At 25.2% G+C, this 18,290-nt stretch overlaps 3 protein-coding genes across 9 annotated transcripts in view; all 3 read left to right on the top strand.

The window, feature by feature from the left end:
* The window catches only part of LOC103574219 (probable nuclear hormone receptor HR3), a 103,303-nt gene extending 97,543 nt beyond the window's left edge, over positions 1-5,760 (top strand). For all 7 annotated transcript variants that reach the window (XM_053738058.1, XM_014440056.2, XM_053738056.1 and 4 more), the window contains 3 exons: positions 645-869; positions 946-1,284; positions 3,144-5,760. In XM_053738058.1, coding sequence (XP_053594033.1) covers positions 645-869; positions 946-1,205 — 485 coding nt within the window. In that variant the 3' untranslated portion in view covers positions 1,206-1,284; positions 3,144-5,760. The remainder of the gene's footprint in view (positions 1-644; positions 870-945; positions 1,285-3,143) is intronic.
* A 3,002-nt stretch (positions 5,761-8,762) lies between these two features.
* On the top strand, positions 8,763-14,030 carry LOC103574217 (magnesium-dependent phosphatase 1). The gene is made up of 5 exons (XM_008553621.3): positions 8,763-8,940; positions 12,466-12,725; positions 12,832-12,889; positions 12,973-13,191; positions 13,821-14,030. Exons 2-5 carry the CDS (start codon positions 12,668-12,670, stop codon positions 13,987-13,989), a joined length of 504 nt encoding a protein of 167 aa, XP_008551843.1. The 5' UTR covers positions 8,763-8,940; positions 12,466-12,667; the 3' UTR covers positions 13,990-14,030.
* A 1,105-nt stretch (positions 14,031-15,135) lies between these two features.
* LOC103569090 (zinc finger CCCH domain-containing protein 15 homolog) lies at positions 15,136-18,084 on the top strand. The gene is made up of 7 exons (XM_014440059.2): positions 15,136-15,351; positions 15,513-15,708; positions 15,789-16,030; positions 16,977-17,180; positions 17,281-17,455; positions 17,530-17,736; positions 17,825-18,084. Exons 1-7 carry the CDS (start codon positions 15,283-15,285, stop codon positions 17,935-17,937), a joined length of 1,206 nt encoding a protein of 401 aa, XP_014295545.1. The 5' UTR covers positions 15,136-15,282; the 3' UTR covers positions 17,938-18,084.
* The last annotated feature ends 206 nt before the right edge of the window (positions 18,085-18,290 follow it).

The raw sequence follows: 18,290 nt of genomic DNA, 5'->3' as shown, positions 1-18,290 counted from the left end.
TTTTTAAGACGAAAATCCAAATCGCATTGTTGCAAGACTGATATCGGAGTCGTTAGTAAAAATTTACTTGCTAATGAAAAGTTGAATTCCTATGTGAGTTCCCACATGGCGTTTTCGGATGAATTCCCATATAGTTTCCTATAGGAATATTAATCTGTTTTTTTATTCAAATACGCGTACCAATAGACGATAGACAGAAATCCAGATACCCTGGATTCGATAGAAATTACTTATATAGAAACCCAAATTCCATCATGAATTTCCGACAAAGAAATCCATACATTCTAGTTCCTATGTCAAGTTTCTGTATGGACATTTAGGTACATACAGCTTCCTATGTGGGTTTCCTAAATGGGTATCCCATGGTTTCCTACATGGATTCTTATATATATCCATACACTCCTATATTAATTCTTATGGATTCTCACATAAATTCATACTTTCCTATATGGATACCTATGGGTTTCCATGCAGTCCCACTTGGATTTTTTTGATAAGGGACTCATAAATAAATAAATTTTTCAATGCATTATAATTAATATAAATACTTATGATTTAAAAACCAATATTGACAAATGATATTTTTTTAGTTTTTGTAATAAATAAGTAAATGAATAATATTTACAATTAATATTCATTTTTAGGTTCATTTGAATTGGCTGTGCTACGTATGAGCAGGTACCTAGATCTTACACAAAATTGTGTATTGTACGGTGATACAATGCTACCGCAGGATGCCTTTTATACAACTGATACAGCTGAGATGAAACTTGTATCCTGCGTATTTGAACTTGCGAGAAGTGTAGCTGAGCTTAAACTTACAGAAACAGAGCTTGCACTTTATAGCGCAGTAGTTCTTCTTAGTCCTGGTAAATAAAATAGTAATAACTATTGATAACAATTTTAAAATAAATGACTAAAATAATTTTTTTCTTTTTTTAACAGATCGACCAGGTTTGAAAGGTCAAACTGAAATCACAAAGCTATCGCAAGCAGTGATCTTAGCTTTAAGGTCTCAGCTAGATCGAAATCATGTATCGCCCATCAAAGGTGATGTAACGGTATGCGACGCGATGCTTGCTAAGATACCCCAACTAAGGGAAATCTCACTTCTTCACATGGATGCCCTCGCTAAGTTCAAGCGGTCACAGCCACATCTTGAATTTCCGGCCCTCCATAAAGAACTATTCAGTGTCGATAGCTGAACGGCTGATGTAGAACAGAGCGATCCAACGTTGACAGACGATATGGAAAGCGAATGATATGGGATCTTGCTCTGTTTAAGTAAGTATTTTTTTTTCTTTTTTTTTTTTTTTCTTACGATAATTATAATTACTTTAAATATCAATGCACAAATATTTTTATTGTTAATATACTTTAGTATCTATCGAACAAAAACGTTTTTTTTTCTAGTACACTGAGAGAAAAAATTAGTTTTATAAAAACAATATTTTTTTAATTCAAGAAATTAATTTATTGTAAATTTGCAATAAAATTCTTTTTTGACTAAAGACATTCGAAAGTTCTTCTATCAAAACTTATATCAGTCAAGCCAATAAAATATAAAAATAGATAAAAAGTTTTTTATCAATAAATATTTAAAATTTATAAAGAAGAATTTGTTAATTTTTTTTTAATATTTTATTTCGTAGCAAGTCAGTTTTTTTTTTTCATAAAATTATTACAAAAAAGTTTTAATTTCTTTTATTTAAATAAAAGATATTACTGAAAATTTGGAATGAATTATTTTCATGAATTAAGAATGAATTTTTTTATAACATTAATTTTTTCACCATACTTGCACTGAAAGTTTAAATTCATGCCCAGTTTAGAGGGAAGAAAATCAAACTTTCAGGTGCAGATCTGGTGAAGAATATTATACACACTACGGAGGAAGGTAGGACGTCCTAATTCGCGCCTTTGGCACGGGTAGGCAATTATTGGTAGGGAGTCTAGTATATGGTGAGGACAACTGAATCGATTGCAGCGCTCGCTGTGGACACAATTTCGTAGAATCATGCTCTTGTTGAACATAAACACGTGAAAGTTAAAGATAAAAATGGTTCATAATAGTTGTTGTGTTGTAAATTGCAGAAAAAACAATATTTCATGATTTATTGATTCAAATCCGGTTTGAATAATGATGTTAATCATTGCCTAAAAATTTTTTTTCTCGCCTCCGGGCGGAAAGCGTCAACTTTCGTCCCGCTGTGCAAAACGAAGTTGCCACTTTCCGGCTCCGTTGACGCGAAAAATAGTATACACGCCACGGGAAGTGAATAAGAAAGCCTCAGATCACATGTAATTGTTGGCCGAAGCGAAGCCGAGGTCAACAATTACATGTGATCTGAGACATTTCTCACTTTACTTCCCTAGATGTGTAATATACTATAAAAAAAACAACATTATAAGTTAGTACTGTCTCAGTTACGATTCACCAACAAATTATCATGAATTGAAATAAAATTATTCACTTCAATTTTGTTAAAAAACTCAAATTACATAATACTCTACTTTTTTTTTCAATTTTTATTATTATAGCTGTCATGTATTATTTGTTTTGACTTTATCGGTTAACCTTATTCTATTCTAAAATAATAGTATTTGATATTTATTAAAATTTTTTATAAGTACTTTCTTTATCGGAATATGTGTAATTTAATTTTCTCTATCAAAAATACAATTGCATTTTTTTATTTATATCTTTATAAATTTTTATATTTTGTTTTAATAACGATTTTTGATTTTTTATACTGATTTTATATATCTCTTACAATTTTCGAGCATGATTTTGTAACCGTCAGATAATGCTTTCGTCGCGCTCCCTGCTAATGTGGATCGGAATGTGCTACTTTCCTCTCTCGGTGTGTAATATACTATTTCTCTCAATGTAGTCGTCACTAAATATCAAAAGATGTTTCGTAAGATGAATAGTAGATTTAAAGTTTTTGAGTATATTTTTAGTAGTCTTTACTGGGAAAGAGGTATAGTAATAAAAAATTCTTATAAAGTTATGTAGACAGCAAACAAATGAAAAATGAAAATAAAATTTGAATCTATTGTTTATCTTATACCAAAAATGCAATTAAAAAAATAAAATGATTTACAGTTATTAAAATTAATAATGTTTAATTTTGTTTCAGATTATTTCCTTCGTATTGAACATATTGGGCCTTACGTAAACATAACATTGTTATATATAAAGTATACATTAAAAGCAACATAAAGTATATATGAAAAATATAGAAGTATATTATAAAATTTAAGAGATATATATTATAAATATAAATAAATAAATATATATACATATACATGTAAACGTATTAAATAAATTATTGGTATACGTATACATGTATATATATTAGATGAGCTATCAGTTGTTGTTATGGTACATACACAAAGTATATTACTGACTAATAATAATTAAATAACTTACAAGGACTGTCCTGAGACAAATATTTAAAAAAAAACACTAAATGAATAAATAAATGCTCGCTAATGCGAGAGGGAGTTCGATTGTTAGATATTTTACATTATTTAATAATTTTTGATTAATCGTTATAAAATATGTAATTAAATGAGTAATGTGTTCTCTTTATTATAATTATTATTACTATTACTACTACTATTATAATTATTATAATTATTATTATTATTATTATTATTATTATTATTATTATTATTATTATTATTATTATTATTATTATTATTATTATTATTATTATTAATGTTAATATTATTAAGATCTCTCGTAAAAAAGAAAATATTTAAAAAGGTTAAAATTATATTGGTGCGTAAAAACGTTTAACGTTTAAATAGTTTTTTTTATTTTGTCTCAGGAGCGTTCTGAAATGACACCAGGACACGTAGTTAAACTTAATTGACGTAAATTTTAACGGATTAATCTTTTGGTTAATGCACTTTTTATCGACGTGCTTATTTTCGTTTTTTTTTTTTTTTTTTTCTATCAAATACGTAAATATTACTTCCCTACATTTATTGTGTAGAAAATTTTTTATTGTTGTATTTTAAATCGTAAAGAATCATGATATAAACGTAAATACTATTATTATTAATAGTTTATATAATGAAATTGATATAATTAAATTTTTGTTGTAAAAATTTTAACAAAAAAAAATTATTATTATTATTCATTAATTTATTTATTTTATTATTTTGTTATCGTTTATTGTAATTTGAATAATTAGGAAATAATTCAATACGTAATTTTGAATGCAAACGACTTTATTAGATTTTTTTTTGTTTTTAAATATTTTTTAAAACTAAAATTGTGAAGAATAATAATAATTATAAAAATAAGGCGAATAGTTATTTAAATATTTATAGACTGGAAGTAATATTTACACGTACGTACAAATAAAACAAAAATGCTAAAAATAAAAATATAATAATAAGTAAAATAATTAATTAAATAAAAGTAATAAAAAAAATGGTGAAGGATAGAGATATGTAGATAGTGATTTATGTGAAAGAGCTGCTGCAAATTAAAAAAAAAATTATAAATAAATAAATTACGGCGACTAATAATGTACCGCGGTGCGCCTGCTGATACGTTAATGGTTGATTATAATTATTATATTATGAAAAAAAAAATTAATGAGATAAATTCATATTATTATTATTATTATATTGAATAACGAATAAAGAATATTTAGAAATCATTTAATTGTAGAAAAATAAAATACACAAACTCCCACTCGCAGAAACACGAAAAAATAAATAATTAATAATTAATAATAAATAAAACACATGAATCTACGTAAGTGCCGTAAAATTAAATAATTAATTATAACAAAAATAATAACAATAATTATTAGTAATGATAATTAAATAATTATTAATTTTTTTGATTATGTAGAAAAATCTAACAAATCTTAGGCTAATAATAAATAGTTATATACACATGAAAAATGATAAAAATACACACACGTTGCAATTAGGAGTTATTATCGCAATTTGGAGTTAAATTTTATAATAATATATTATTAATAAAAGTTGACGGATAATATAATGTTATATTTAATTAATTACATACATAAATAAGTAGGGCGACTGTGGTCGTTGACTGAGAATCATTGTTAAAAAAAAAAAAAAAGCAAAAACAAAAAAAAAACATTTAAAACGTATTCTGATAATACTAAAACTTGTAATAATAATATTGTTATGTTAAATATGTACTTAAAATTGTTTGTTTTCTTTTTTTTTTTTTCATTTATTTCAGTTTGAGGATTATCATTTCTCCAGCACTGACTATTGATTTTAAATTTAAAGTAAAGTTTTTAAAACAGAAACAAAAAAAATCAATTTTAAAAGAAATTTTCATTTTCATAATTTATTGTTTTGTTTTGTTAATAACTATCATTATTATTATTAATATTATTATTATGTTTATTTTAAAATTCAATAAATTTTACAATGTCAATAAATATAAATATATACTAATAAATTAATTATATATAATCAAATTCATTTTTGTTTTATACACTTATTGTGTTAGTTATTAAACAATTTTTTTTTTCTATTCAATTATTTGTATTGCAGTACTAAATAAAATTATTGATGAAATAAAAACAAAAAATAAGAAATTAAACTAAATAATTAATAAAACCATAGGTATTATGATATCGAACTATGTTACTCTGGTGAGCGTCCACGTCGCCCTGGCAGAATCGAAATTCATTTATAATTAATGATATTCATACAGGAGTAATAATTAAAAAATAAAAAAATCTAAATAGATCTTTAAATTTTCATTACAGTAATCTCCCATGCAATTCGTGAAAAATAATAAAAAATTGTTTAAATAAATCTCATGTGTCAAGAATTATTTATTATCGTTATTGTTTCATTAATTCTCAATAAAAAACAAATATATATGTTATATATTTAGTCTGTATGATTGTTAATTTGTCTGTTTGTGCTTTTATCTATAAAAAAAAAAATTTTTTTATTCTTTTTTTTTTTTAATGTGACATTCCGATTATTTATTAGATTATTATAATGAGTGTGAATGTAGAGGATATCAGACAAATTTAAAATTATTAATAAAGAGAGTAAATAATTAATAAAATAAAATTAAAAAAATTTTGTAATTATTAAGTGCATGTTTTATAAATATTTTTTAAAATATTTACTCTATTTATTTATAATTTTATATTTTTCTGATGTCTGCAACATTTCCATTCATTAATTATAATATTAATTTAGAAGTTAACAAAAAGTTGGAATTCGTAAAAAAAATATCGTGAAAAATTTGAATGATAAATAATATAAATTTATAAAATTTTAAGTGAATTTAATTTTAACTTATTCATTGATATTAATTCGTGAAAAATTAGTGTAATTATATAGAGACAAAAAATATATATATACACCAGCATTATGTGTTCTATTTACACGACTAAACAACTGTGATGATAAAAAAAAACTAACGGTTGTTATTTACATAAGAACACAAGACAAACAGACGAATTATTACGTGTACCTGTTGCAATTGTGGTAAAACTTTAAAAAATAAATAAATTGATTAAAATCAGAGTAATAAATAATTGTAAATAAGCTATTAATTATATTTAAATTAATAACGATATTCATTGGAGATTATTGATAATGATTATAATGTTTATTTATGGAAATAAAGATAAAAATTACAATAAAAAATATCACGACACTGTAAAATTGAATCCCTTGCTCCGAAGGGGTAAATGTATTAATTAATTATTTATTATTTTACCATATAATTAATCATGATGTGACCCCTCAATAAGATCCTGTCTCCGTAGTAATTATTGTTGATATAATATTAAATGTAGTATAATTAAAAATATATTTAAAATTTTTTTTTAAACCGATACATTAATAATGCTTTACAATTTAAAATAAGCAAAAGGCATGCTCATAAATTAATATATATAAATAAATAATGAATTGAAATGAATAAAATAAATACTATCGGAGACAGAGTCTATTAATAATAATAATGTCAAAGCGAGAGCAAGGCCTTTTGTACTAAAATTTAAAATTCTTTGATATTTTTCAGATTTAACAAAAATAAAATTTTTATTTGCGAGAGATTTAACGAGAAGTAAGACAACGGCGCGAATATTTATTGTTATTTCATTATTATTAATATTATTATTATTATTATTATTTTAATCTTGTTATTTTATTTAATTTGTTTATTGATTAAAAATATTATTAATTTATTTTTATTATCATAAAATAATAAATTAATTTGATCGCCACTTGTCTCGCTACTTTGTAAATCCCGCAAAAATTTTTTAGAAATACAAAAAAATAAAAAAAAAATAATAATAATAATCCTTGACCTTTAAACAAATTTTTTCATTACTGTCGTATATTAAGACGTATAAATTTTACATAAAAAATACGTCGATCTTTTACGGTGTATTTTTTTAATATAATTTGGAATAATCGTTACACGCTTTGTTCGTTATTATACGTGATATATATTAACAAAATTAATTATTTATAACTAAATAAACTGTGCAAAATAATGATAATAATATTATTAAATAATTAACTAAAATAAAAGTAATTGAATACGATTGAATAATATTGTTAAAATGATTGGTCATATGAACGAAGCGTCGCTACGATTTTTTAATTTTTTACGGCCTTTGTAGCCAACTCTCGGACTGATTACGTAAATTTTAGAATTAAAAGACATCAAATAATATTTAAATATTATCATTTTTAATAAATAATTATAATAATAATAAATAATAAATAATAATAATAATAATAACAATATTAGTTTAAAGTTATAACATAAAAATAATAAATATTTAATATTTAATTCGTTGCTACGCTTTTCAGATATCTGGAAAATCTGTTTATTAACTCATGTTTTAATTAAAAGAAAAAGATATTTTTACGTTGTTTGTTAATGTATATATATATATATATATATATATATATATATATATATATATATATATATATATATATATATATATATATATATATCTAAATTAAAGTATATAAATATAATTATAAAATATATAAATGCATAAAAATATACGCTCTGTCATTTAGAAATAATAATATAGATTTTTCAGTGATAATATTATTCTGTTGTTTTTTTTTGTGCTCGTTAGATTGTTAATAAATAAATTAGTATAATTATTTAAAATAATAATTATTATTATTATAAATAAATGATGATACATAAAAAATACACAATAAAAGCTGCGTAAAAATAATTTTAAAAAAACAATACACAATAATACGATTCATAAATATATTAAGTACTTTGGCTGGAAAAAATGTTATTAATCCATTAACTAAGCAATCCAAATCATAAGATATACTAAAATTATCGAGGAAAAAATCCACCGGAGTCTTGCTTTTGTACGTGAACTATAAATTATTTGAATTTTATCGGGCATCTAATAAAATTCACAATGCGGAAGCGTTTGTTGAATTTAAGCATATATATAATATATGGTGCGCTCCTTATGTCGAATCGATAAAAAGTAATACGTATTATTATAATTATTATTAATTTATAATATAAATTATCTAAATGAATTAATTTATTTATTACAAAATTGTATGAAAATTTTGAAGTAAAAAAAATTTTATATATAGTGTTTTTTTATAATCTTAATTTATTTAAATCTAGATAATTATTTAAAAGATATTCAATTATAGATGGCAGCATTGTCATGCTCATCAGCTTCAGAGAGCTAGTTGCCGGGAACTCGGGATCACAACGATCATAACTGTGCCTACCGAGTTAAAAGTCGTTGAGTTAGGACGTGCATAGTGTCTAGGAAGAAGTATCTACATTTTCTACAAAAAATAAAAAGTTACTCTACAATAGTGTTGCCGAAATCGAAGCAACTATTCGATTGTTCACAATCGAATAGAATCGACTGCAGACAATCGATTGTGGTAATTAATCGTTTCTGAACAATCGATTATTGACATAATCAATAAAAAAAAAAAAAACAGATTTTTTCTCTCCCAACTTTATAGTTGCAGAATCGATAGCTTAACAATCGATTGTGTAAAATCGATTTTATAATTTTTTGTTCAAAATAAAAAAACGAATATGGGTCCAAAATCACAAATTCAAAATTATTAATATATACTTTATTTGGCAGTCGATTATTTGCTTACAACTTTAAAGTTGCACAATCGACCATCTAACAATTTATTTTGAAAAATCGAATTCGAAATTTTATTTTAAAGTTAAATATCACCGCGTATAAATATAAGTTTGTATATCGAAGTATGAAATTTTCATATGGTCATTTACATTTAAAATAATAACAAATAAAATACTTTGTTTATGTTTAATAATTTTTTATTTAAACTTTTCGGTAAAAAACAGTTCAGAAAAAAAAATATTTTCTCAGTAAATGGAGTATTGTATTTAATTAATAATTTTTTTTGTGAAAAATTGATTATTTCATCGCAACTTTAAAGTTGTCAAATCGCTTGAATAAAAATCGATTGTTGAAATCGATTATTTTGAAATTTTTCAAATAGCGTAAAATTTTGATCTATAAAATTATAAATAGATATCTAACTTTAATCATTTCGCTTAAGTTGTTTATCATTTGTTTGCCTGTATTAGTCAAACAATTTTTATGATGTTTGAGTTAATGACTTTGAAAAACAAATTTTTTTTTTAATTACTTTACAAAAAATCGATGTTTAAAAATCGTTTTAAAAAAAAAGAATCGATTTTTTTCCATTAATTGAAAGGCCTACAATCGATTTAAAAAAATCGACAAACGAAACGAAAATATCGATTGTTCGATTGATCGATTTCGATTGCGCATCACTATTTTACAAAAAATAACAAAATCTTAAAAAAGATCGGGTAGCTAGCAAAATTTTAAATCGTGAGAAAAATTTTAATAAAAATACATATATTAAAAACAAAATGATTCAAATGTATTTGTCGTGCATCATTAATTGATTTTCGCAAATTGATTCCCAAGATCGATTTTGCATTGTAGTCGATTTCAGATAAATGACTATAGGCAATTGGACTCATCGTTCACATGCACAACAAGTACATTCTATTAATTTTTTTTAGGTAGATTTTTCTAAAATCTAGCTATTTTATTTGTCCTCATATGGTCGATTTCTCAGTGGAATTTTGCCATAATAACTTGTCCTAATTAATTGAGTAGGTTCCAAAAATACCACTCATTAAAAAATGTGTATATGTATATAGGTATTGTATACCAGTCTTGTCAATGCGATACCCAGACAGCATTCAAGTCGGAATGACTGCTTTACGACGTCTTTTTGAAGGCGTCCTGAAGAAGTCTTAGAATGACTTCTTAAAGGTGTCATTTTTATAAACTCTTAATTAAGAGTTCTTGAAGACTCCATAAATAATACATCAATTTTGTGATGTCTAAATGTATTCTTTTTTTAATTTCTTTATGAAGTCAAAATAAGGAGCTCCTTATAGACGTCATGGCAAATTCATACTGAAGTCTTATTTGCAAAGTCTTTAAAAAGAACTCTCTTTTTAAAGACGTCTTACTGAGTTCACTTGGTGACTCATTCGACATCTTGAGAACTTCTTAAAGACTTCTTCAAGATTTTGATAAAACGTCCAAATCATAAATAGGAACTCATTCAGAACTCATCAAGACATCATTTTACTATTTGGGAATTGAGAAAATTAAATTAGTTTCATTAATATATAGATTATAAATTAACTTTTCTTTGTTAAAATATTTTAAACTTACCGTAATAATAGTGAAATACATAAATAATTTCTTGATTGTAACTTGAAATCAACTTCTGTCTAACGAACGAACTCCTAAGTAGATGGCACTATTTACTGCCGTGAAGCAAAGTTCACTGATTAATCAGTAAATTGATTTAAAGCTACTTCTTATCTTTCAGTAAATTTTGTACCTAACTACTGCAAAAATCATTAACACTTTTACTGATTCAGTTTAAGAGAGTAGAGTTTCTGTAGAAAAAAAAACTACTTTCCATTCTGGCTGCCATATGGAAGCTCTTAGAGCTCGAAAATACTCTTAAATGCAATTGTTTTTTATAAACTTATCAACTTTAAACAAGTTACGTTTTATGTTGAAGTTTAAAAATTTAAGAATCGAAAATAATCAATGAACAAGAATTTTTTAAATGTTTATTTCCGAATATGTTCAATAAAATAAATGTATTCAGGCAGAAATCAATGTAAGTGATCAACATAAAAATTCAATAACTTTGGACTTAGATCAGAGCGTTAATATATCAAATATCCAAGAAAAATATTAAAAACTGTGTTTTTTCAATATTTTTGTTGATAATATTATTTAAAATAAAGAACGAGTTGCATTTCATTATGTAGTGATCGAAAGAGACCTTGAAGATGAAGAGTTTGTATGATTTTTAAAACATTTTAGTATAGATTATATCATTATCTATCCAGTAAAAATGACATAAGATGTTATTTTTTAAACATTTCCCCGTCTATATTTTTTTAACTAATTAACTAATTTTGATGTTTAATGTGACAATCGATGCGTTTCGTTGAGTTCAAAAGTTGATTAGATTTTGAAATCGATCGACGAGGCGTTTTCTCCCGAAAATCTTCCAAAAAACTATAAAAATTTAAGCAAATCGTTATTTTTAAAATCTTTAATCAGCAATATCTTCTGAATTAATGAACCGATTTTGATGTTCAGGGTGACATTCGACGCAATTTTTCACCATCATCAATTAATTAAAAAAATTTAGATTTTATTAGCAAAAAAAACCCTTTTTTACAATCCTTTCGACAACGGTTTCTCTTGAACAAAAGAGCCGATTTTGATGGTTGAGGTGGTATTTGACGCGGCTTATAAAGTTCTAGAGCTGATTAGATTTCGGAATTATTCCATTGAGTATATTGCAAGTTATCCGAAAAAAACAATTTGGAAAGAATTTGAAAAAATGTTATTTCTGAAATATTTCCGAACGTACCGCGTCGATTATGCTCAATTTCTCAAAAGTTGTTGGAATTAACGAGCCGCTTTAAACGCGACCAAAAAAAAAGCCAAATCGGTTCATAAATTAGTCAGAATAGCTTCCTAGAACATCAAAAGGTCAAGATATGTTAGAAATTTAATTTTCGAAAATCAGCCTGAAACCAGGAACCCCCCTCTTTTTTTTTAATTTTCAATTTTCTTAGCGAGAAGTTAAAAAAAACTTCTGTCAAGTATATACATGTTTGTATCCTACCACGCGAATTACTATATTACACATCTAGGGAAGTGTAATATACTATTCTTTAATCTTAGTAAAAATGTACTCCAATCAAGTATATTTTCTTAAAATAAATATAGAAATTCTTAAATCAAGAAAATAGTACTCAGTTGAAGTAAATCTTTATTATGACTAAGAATATTATTTGTTTGTATAGTACCGAGTACATTTTTGTTTCAACTTTTCTTCCAGCCCAGTACTTTGCAAATTTGAATTCATACACAATTCCTTGAAATTCAAATTAAAATTTTTCCCACATTTTTTTATCCGCTTCCGACTTTATCTACATGACACCAGCAAGTATTGAAATAAAACATGGCGACACTTGTTTATTAGCAAGTAAACTCATCTATTACAAAAAAAGTTTCCAAATTATCTGCAAATAAAAAACAAAATGGCCACAGAAAATAATGAAAATATTAAAAAACCTAAGATAATTGTCTTCGATCTCGGTAATTATTTTTACTTATTTTCATTTACACCTACACACACAGACATACAATATATAAAATAAATCAAATGTATTTATACATTATTAATACAAATTAATTATTTTAGATTACACACTGTGGCCATTTTGGATTGATACTCACGTGACTCCGCCATTTTCTCGAAAGTTGGTATTCTTTTTAAAATTTTTTAAAATTATTTTACTTACTTTTTATAATCATTATTATTTAATGACTTATTTATTTATAGAAATGGCTCTATAGTAGACGCACAAGGCAAAAAAATAAAATATTACGAGCAAGTACCGGAAATTTTAGAAAATTTAGCCAAAGAAGGCTTCGAAATTGGCATCGCCTCGCGTACTTCCGAAATAAAAGGAGCATATCAATTACTTAAATTATTAAACTGGGATAAATATATCAAGTATACGGAAATATATCCTGGATGCAAGATTACGCACTTTAATAAGTAATTAAATTATTAATAACTCTAATTATTTTTTCGAATTATGACAATTTTTTGTAAAATAACAAAGTTTGAGTTTAATTAGACATCACAAAGGAAGTATCGAATGGAAAAGAAAGTGTCGAAGGACTTTTTTGTAGGAAATTTAATTCATTACAAAAAAATACTTATTACTTTTTTTCACAAACTCAATAATTTGACCGTAATTTTAATTAAAAGTTAATAAAAAAATTAATTAATGAGAACAAAAAATTAAAAAAACCCCAGAAACTGATGCTTCGCAAATATTTCATAAACAGAAACAATTTGTGCTGCACTGCTTACCTTCATACTGCAGCTGGATGTACAAATCTTTTTCTACTTTAGTGGCATGTTACAATTCAGGCTCTTTTTTTTTTTTTTGTTATTTAACTTAATTCATTTTTTTCCATCTAATGTCTAAGCGCCGTGAGTTTCTGGCTCGTCAGAGCGTTTACGGCTTACTCAATACATCCATGCCTATCTCAATAAACAATTAACAAAAAATCTTTTTGGTCATAAACCCACACATTCAGTTTAAACATAAAAAAAGAAAACTACATATTTTTAAAATTATAAAAAAAATTTTTAACAAATGAATTATTCAATTACAGGATCAAAAAAGCATCAGGAGTTGATTTTAAAGACATGATTTTTTTTGATGATGAACGTCGCAATATAGATGACCTAACGAAAGTAGGCGTACTATCAATTTACGTTCAAAATGGCTTGAACAAAAATGAAATAAAAAATGGCCTAGAAAAATTTAAATCTCGCCAATAACAATTTTGTTTAATTATTTAAATAAATTATTTATTAATTAATTATAAGCAAAGTTTATTTTTAATTGAATAATATTTTCCACTATTATTAGTATTATTATTATTATTATTTACTACTTTATCAGTAAATTAAGGGTCTGTGATAAAATCCGCGGATCCGCGATACGATAATTAAAAATATTTAACACTAAGGAGATAATTATTTTTATTGATTTAATCAATTAAGTGATTGCTTAATTAAATATATTGATGAGAAGTGAGCATGTTACCCATTGCAATGGAATGCATGTGTGTGTGCCATTAATTTCCGCGATTTTGGGAACAATTTTGCTGTCTACCGAAGACTGGGTCATACTGGGAAAACTCCATAAATAAGACGTCAGTTTTGTGACGTCTAAATGTATTCATTTTTAAACTTTCTTATGAAATCAAAATTAGGAGCTCCTTAAGTCGTCATGGTAAATTCATACTGAAATCTTATTTACGAAGTCAGAAAAAAGAACTTTTTGAGAACTCTTTTTAACGACGACTTATTGAATTCGCTAGGTGGCTCATTCGACATCTTGAGAACTTCCTAAAGACTTCTTTAAGATGTTGATGAAACGTCCAAATCATAAATAGGAACTCATTCAGAACTCATCAAGATGTCATTTTGCTATCTGGGATGATACCCCATGATAAATTTTATTAAATTAATAATGCCAATGATTATTACAATTAAAAATATATTTTAGTTTTATAGTAATTTAAAAATAACTTCAATTGAGATTTAAAATTGTACAAGTAGATGGCGCAATAATTAATTTTTTTGTGGATTTATCACTGACTTAATCCACTAATTAAATAATTACAAGTGAACGAAGGTATGAAAAATATAAACTTTATTTATTAAACAATATTTAAACAAATATATTAGCACTTTGGTTTTATCGTGTGTATTTTACATGAATTCGTTGCCAGAGCTGTAGTGTGAATCCCCTGGTTTGTTTTTATCCCGTTGGTGCTGGTTTCTTGTTTGCAGGATTTGACTATAGACTGGCGTGTCAGTCGCTCTAGTTTTAATTCCGGTCTCAAGAGGCGTGACTGAGGGCTCAGATCCGCCACATTTTAGTCAATATCAGTAAGAATAATAGATGTAAGATGTCATTGGTGACATTTTTCATTGGTTATCCAAAAAATAATATGGTTTTTTTTCAGCTATCAGCTCACTTTCCACTAAAATCGGCACAATAAAACGTGAACAATTATTTAATTATTATTTTATAAATATTATAATTAAAATTCATAACTCAAGATGCCGCCAAAAAAGGCACCAGCTCCCAGTAAAAAAACGGAATTGAAGAAAAAGGAAAAAGTTATTGAGGTATTTTTATACTCCATAATAATTTTTACACGTTTACTATTTTTATTTTTTTTTTTAATTTATTGTTCAATTAAATATTAAACACATATTTCATATATTTATTTATTATTATTATTATTATTATTAAATAATAATATTTTTTTTTGTAATTATTATTTCAGGATAAAACGTTCGGATTGAAAAATAAAAAAGGTGCGAAACAGCAAAAATTTATACAGCAAGTAGAAAAGCAGGTGAAACCTGGAGCTGGATCCAAAAAAGATGACCCTAAAAAACTTGAAAAAGAAAAGAAGTTAAAAGAGCAACAAGAGTTGGCACTATTATTTAAACCCGTGCAGACTCAAAAAGTTGAAAAAGGTTTTTATTGTTTATTTGTTGAATTTTTTTTTTAATAATTGTACTTTTTAATTAATCAATTAATTAATTAAATGTTAAAGGTACTGATCCCAAGTCTGTAGTATGTGCATTTTTCAAACAAGGCCAATGTGCCAAGGGTGATAAATGTAAATTTTCTCATGACTTGACAATTGAACGTAAAGCTGAAAAAAGATCACTGTATTGTGATATGAGAGATGATGACAAAGAAGCAGATACGATGGATAAATGGGATGAAGATAAATTAAAAGAAGTTGTGGAGAAAAAACACGGTAGTGGAGGAGTTAGACCTACTACAGACATTGTAAGTTATAAGTTTAAAAAATATCTGGAAAATGGTTAACTCTGCAGGCTAGTCACAAAACTTGCCGCTGTTTTCAAGCTTAAAGAGCTCTAAAATGTTATTATTTGACAATTTTTAAGCTTGAAAAAAGTTATATTTTATGTTAGGAAAAATCCGTAGTTAGTTTTCTACAAGTTTTTCTCTTAGGTAAGAACGAGGCTCGATGTAATACTTTTTATCTAGAAATTTGTGTTCTTAGTTTCCAAAAATTAATTTGCTAAAAAAAAATCATAGACGAAATTTCCATTTACTCAGTAAGTACAACAAGGATAGAACCGAGCCTTTTAAACAAAAAAACACTTAAGAAAATCAAAATTAATTAAAAAATAAATAAATTCTTGAAATCTTTTTCAAGATTATTTTTGTTAAAATAAATAAGTTTAGGCAACATGAAACAGAAGTTGCTTATATATCTTGATTGGCAAGTTGGCAGTAAATTGGCGCCAATTTTCCCAGACAGTTGAAGTCAAATTACTGTTGTAGCCAACAGTTACAAAGTGTAGAGTTGCCGTCAAGTTGATCACAACTTTATGACGTAAAACTTTTGCTATCAGAGTGGAGAGTTAAATTAATTTTTATTTAAATTTGATCATTTGATAATTAATTATTCTAAAAAAAAAACTTAAAAAATGGTTATTTTTTAATTATTCGTTGGCGTTTAAAAAAGTCCTCAAAGATAAATAAGTATCTGACATTATTTTGAAAGAATTGAACAAGTCCACTATTTATTCGTAAAAAATGAAAAAAATTTTATTTTATTCAAATTCTATTAGCATATTCATATTACATATAAATTTCCTTGTGCAACTAATGTGCCATTGATTGAAGTTTAACTTTAAATTTATAAATATTTAAATGATTTTATTTTTTTAAATATTATTTTACATAAAAGTAAATATATTTATAGATTTGCAAACATTTCTTGGAAGCTGTCGAGAAATCAAAATATGGATGGTTTTGGGAATGTCCTTCAAAACAAAAATGTATCTACAGACATGCATTACCGCCAGGTTTTGTTCTTAAAAAAGATAAAAAGAAAGAAGACAAAAAAGATGAAATTTCTCTTGAAGATTTGATTGAAAGAGAACGAGCTAATTTAGGACCTAATCAAGTAATTATAATTATTTCATTGATTTTAGTAATTAATAATTATTTAATTTTATTTTTATTTCTAATAAATTTTTTTTTTTTTTTTTTTTTTTTTTTTATAGACAAAAATAACGCTTGAGACTTTCTTAGCTTGGAAAAAACGTAAGCTGAGAGAAAAGAAAGAAAAAGCTGAAAAAGATGAAGAGAAAAAACGTAGTGATTACAAAGCTGGTCGACAAGTTGGTATATCAGGTCGTGAAATGTTCTTTTTCAATCCTGAGCTTGCTGCAGGAGATGGTAATTATTTATAATTAATTTAATAAAAAATAAATTTAAAATGTTCCGTATATTAATTTAAATAACTTACATAGGTATTGATGATGGTGATGAAGCTATTGATAGCTATGCATTACACGAAGAAGACACTGAAAATATTGAATACCGTGAACTCGATATGGATCAATTAGCAATGGAAGCTAGTGAACTAGATACAGCTGGAATAACAATTGCTCAAACTGATAGATTAAAGAGTACTATAAATGAACCTAATAATGATAAAGTTAATGGTGAATATTCCGGTAAGTTTTTTTTAATATATTTATATAAATAATTAAATATTTATTAGTTTTAATAACAATAAAAAAATATTAAATTTTTTTATTGCAGTCACTGTAGTTGGAGAAGGAGCTACTGCATTAGCTATCAATGAAAATCTATTCACCGAAGATGATTTAGAAGGTTTAGAAGATGAACTCGGGGACCTGGACATGGAGGAGTGATCCAGATGTCCCAACAATGTCTTCTCAATATTTTTAATTTTATTTTAATTAATTCGTATAAAGTATATCATGTAAAATACATAAAGTTAATTAAATATTGCCTGAGTATTTTTTCAGCTGATCATATTATACGCAATTTAAAAATGATTATTTTTTTTTTTTATTTTATTTTATATCTCGTCCCTTACACATTTTCTTATTGTAATATTTAATTAATAATGATTTCAAATGTTGAATAATAAAGTTTAAAAATCATTTTAATTAATTAATTATTTGATTAATTAACAATTACGTAAATTTTAATTTAATAATCAGTTATTATTTTCGAAATAATTTTATTTTATTAAAAATGA

The sequence above is a fragment of the Microplitis demolitor genome, chromosome 4 (genome assembly GCF_026212275.2).
Source record: "Microplitis demolitor isolate Queensland-Clemson2020A chromosome 4, iyMicDemo2.1a, whole genome shotgun sequence".
Classification (NCBI taxonomy): Eukaryota; Metazoa; Arthropoda; class Insecta; order Hymenoptera; family Braconidae; genus Microplitis; species Microplitis demolitor.
This window is presented reverse-complemented; position numbering and strand designations above follow the sequence as displayed.

What these genes read in the sequence shown, in the direction of transcription:
- LOC103574217 (XM_008553621.3), top strand. Translation starts at nt 12,668, where the DNA reads ATGGCCACAGAAAATAATGAAAATATTAAAAAACCTAAGATAATTGTC. An exon ending in GATAATTGTCTTCGATCTCG is followed by an intron (nt 12,726 to 12,831) that starts GTAATTATTTTT and finishes TAATTATTTTAG; the next exon opens with ATTACACACTGTGGCCATTT. An exon ending in AAGATTACGCACTTTAATAA is followed by an intron (nt 13,192 to 13,820) that starts GTAATTAAATTA and finishes ATTCAATTACAG; the next exon opens with GATCAAAAAAGCATCAGGAG.
- LOC103569090 (XM_014440059.2), top strand. Translation starts at nt 15,283, where the DNA reads ATGCCGCCAAAAAAGGCACCAGCTCCCAGTAAAAAAACGGAATTGAAG. An exon ending in CTAATTTAGGACCTAATCAA is followed by an intron (nt 17,181 to 17,280) that starts GTAATTATAATT and finishes TTTTTTTTATAG; the next exon opens with ACAAAAATAACGCTTGAGAC. An exon ending in TGAGCTTGCTGCAGGAGATG is followed by an intron (nt 17,456 to 17,529) that starts GTAATTATTTAT and finishes TAACTTACATAG; the next exon opens with GTATTGATGATGGTGATGAA.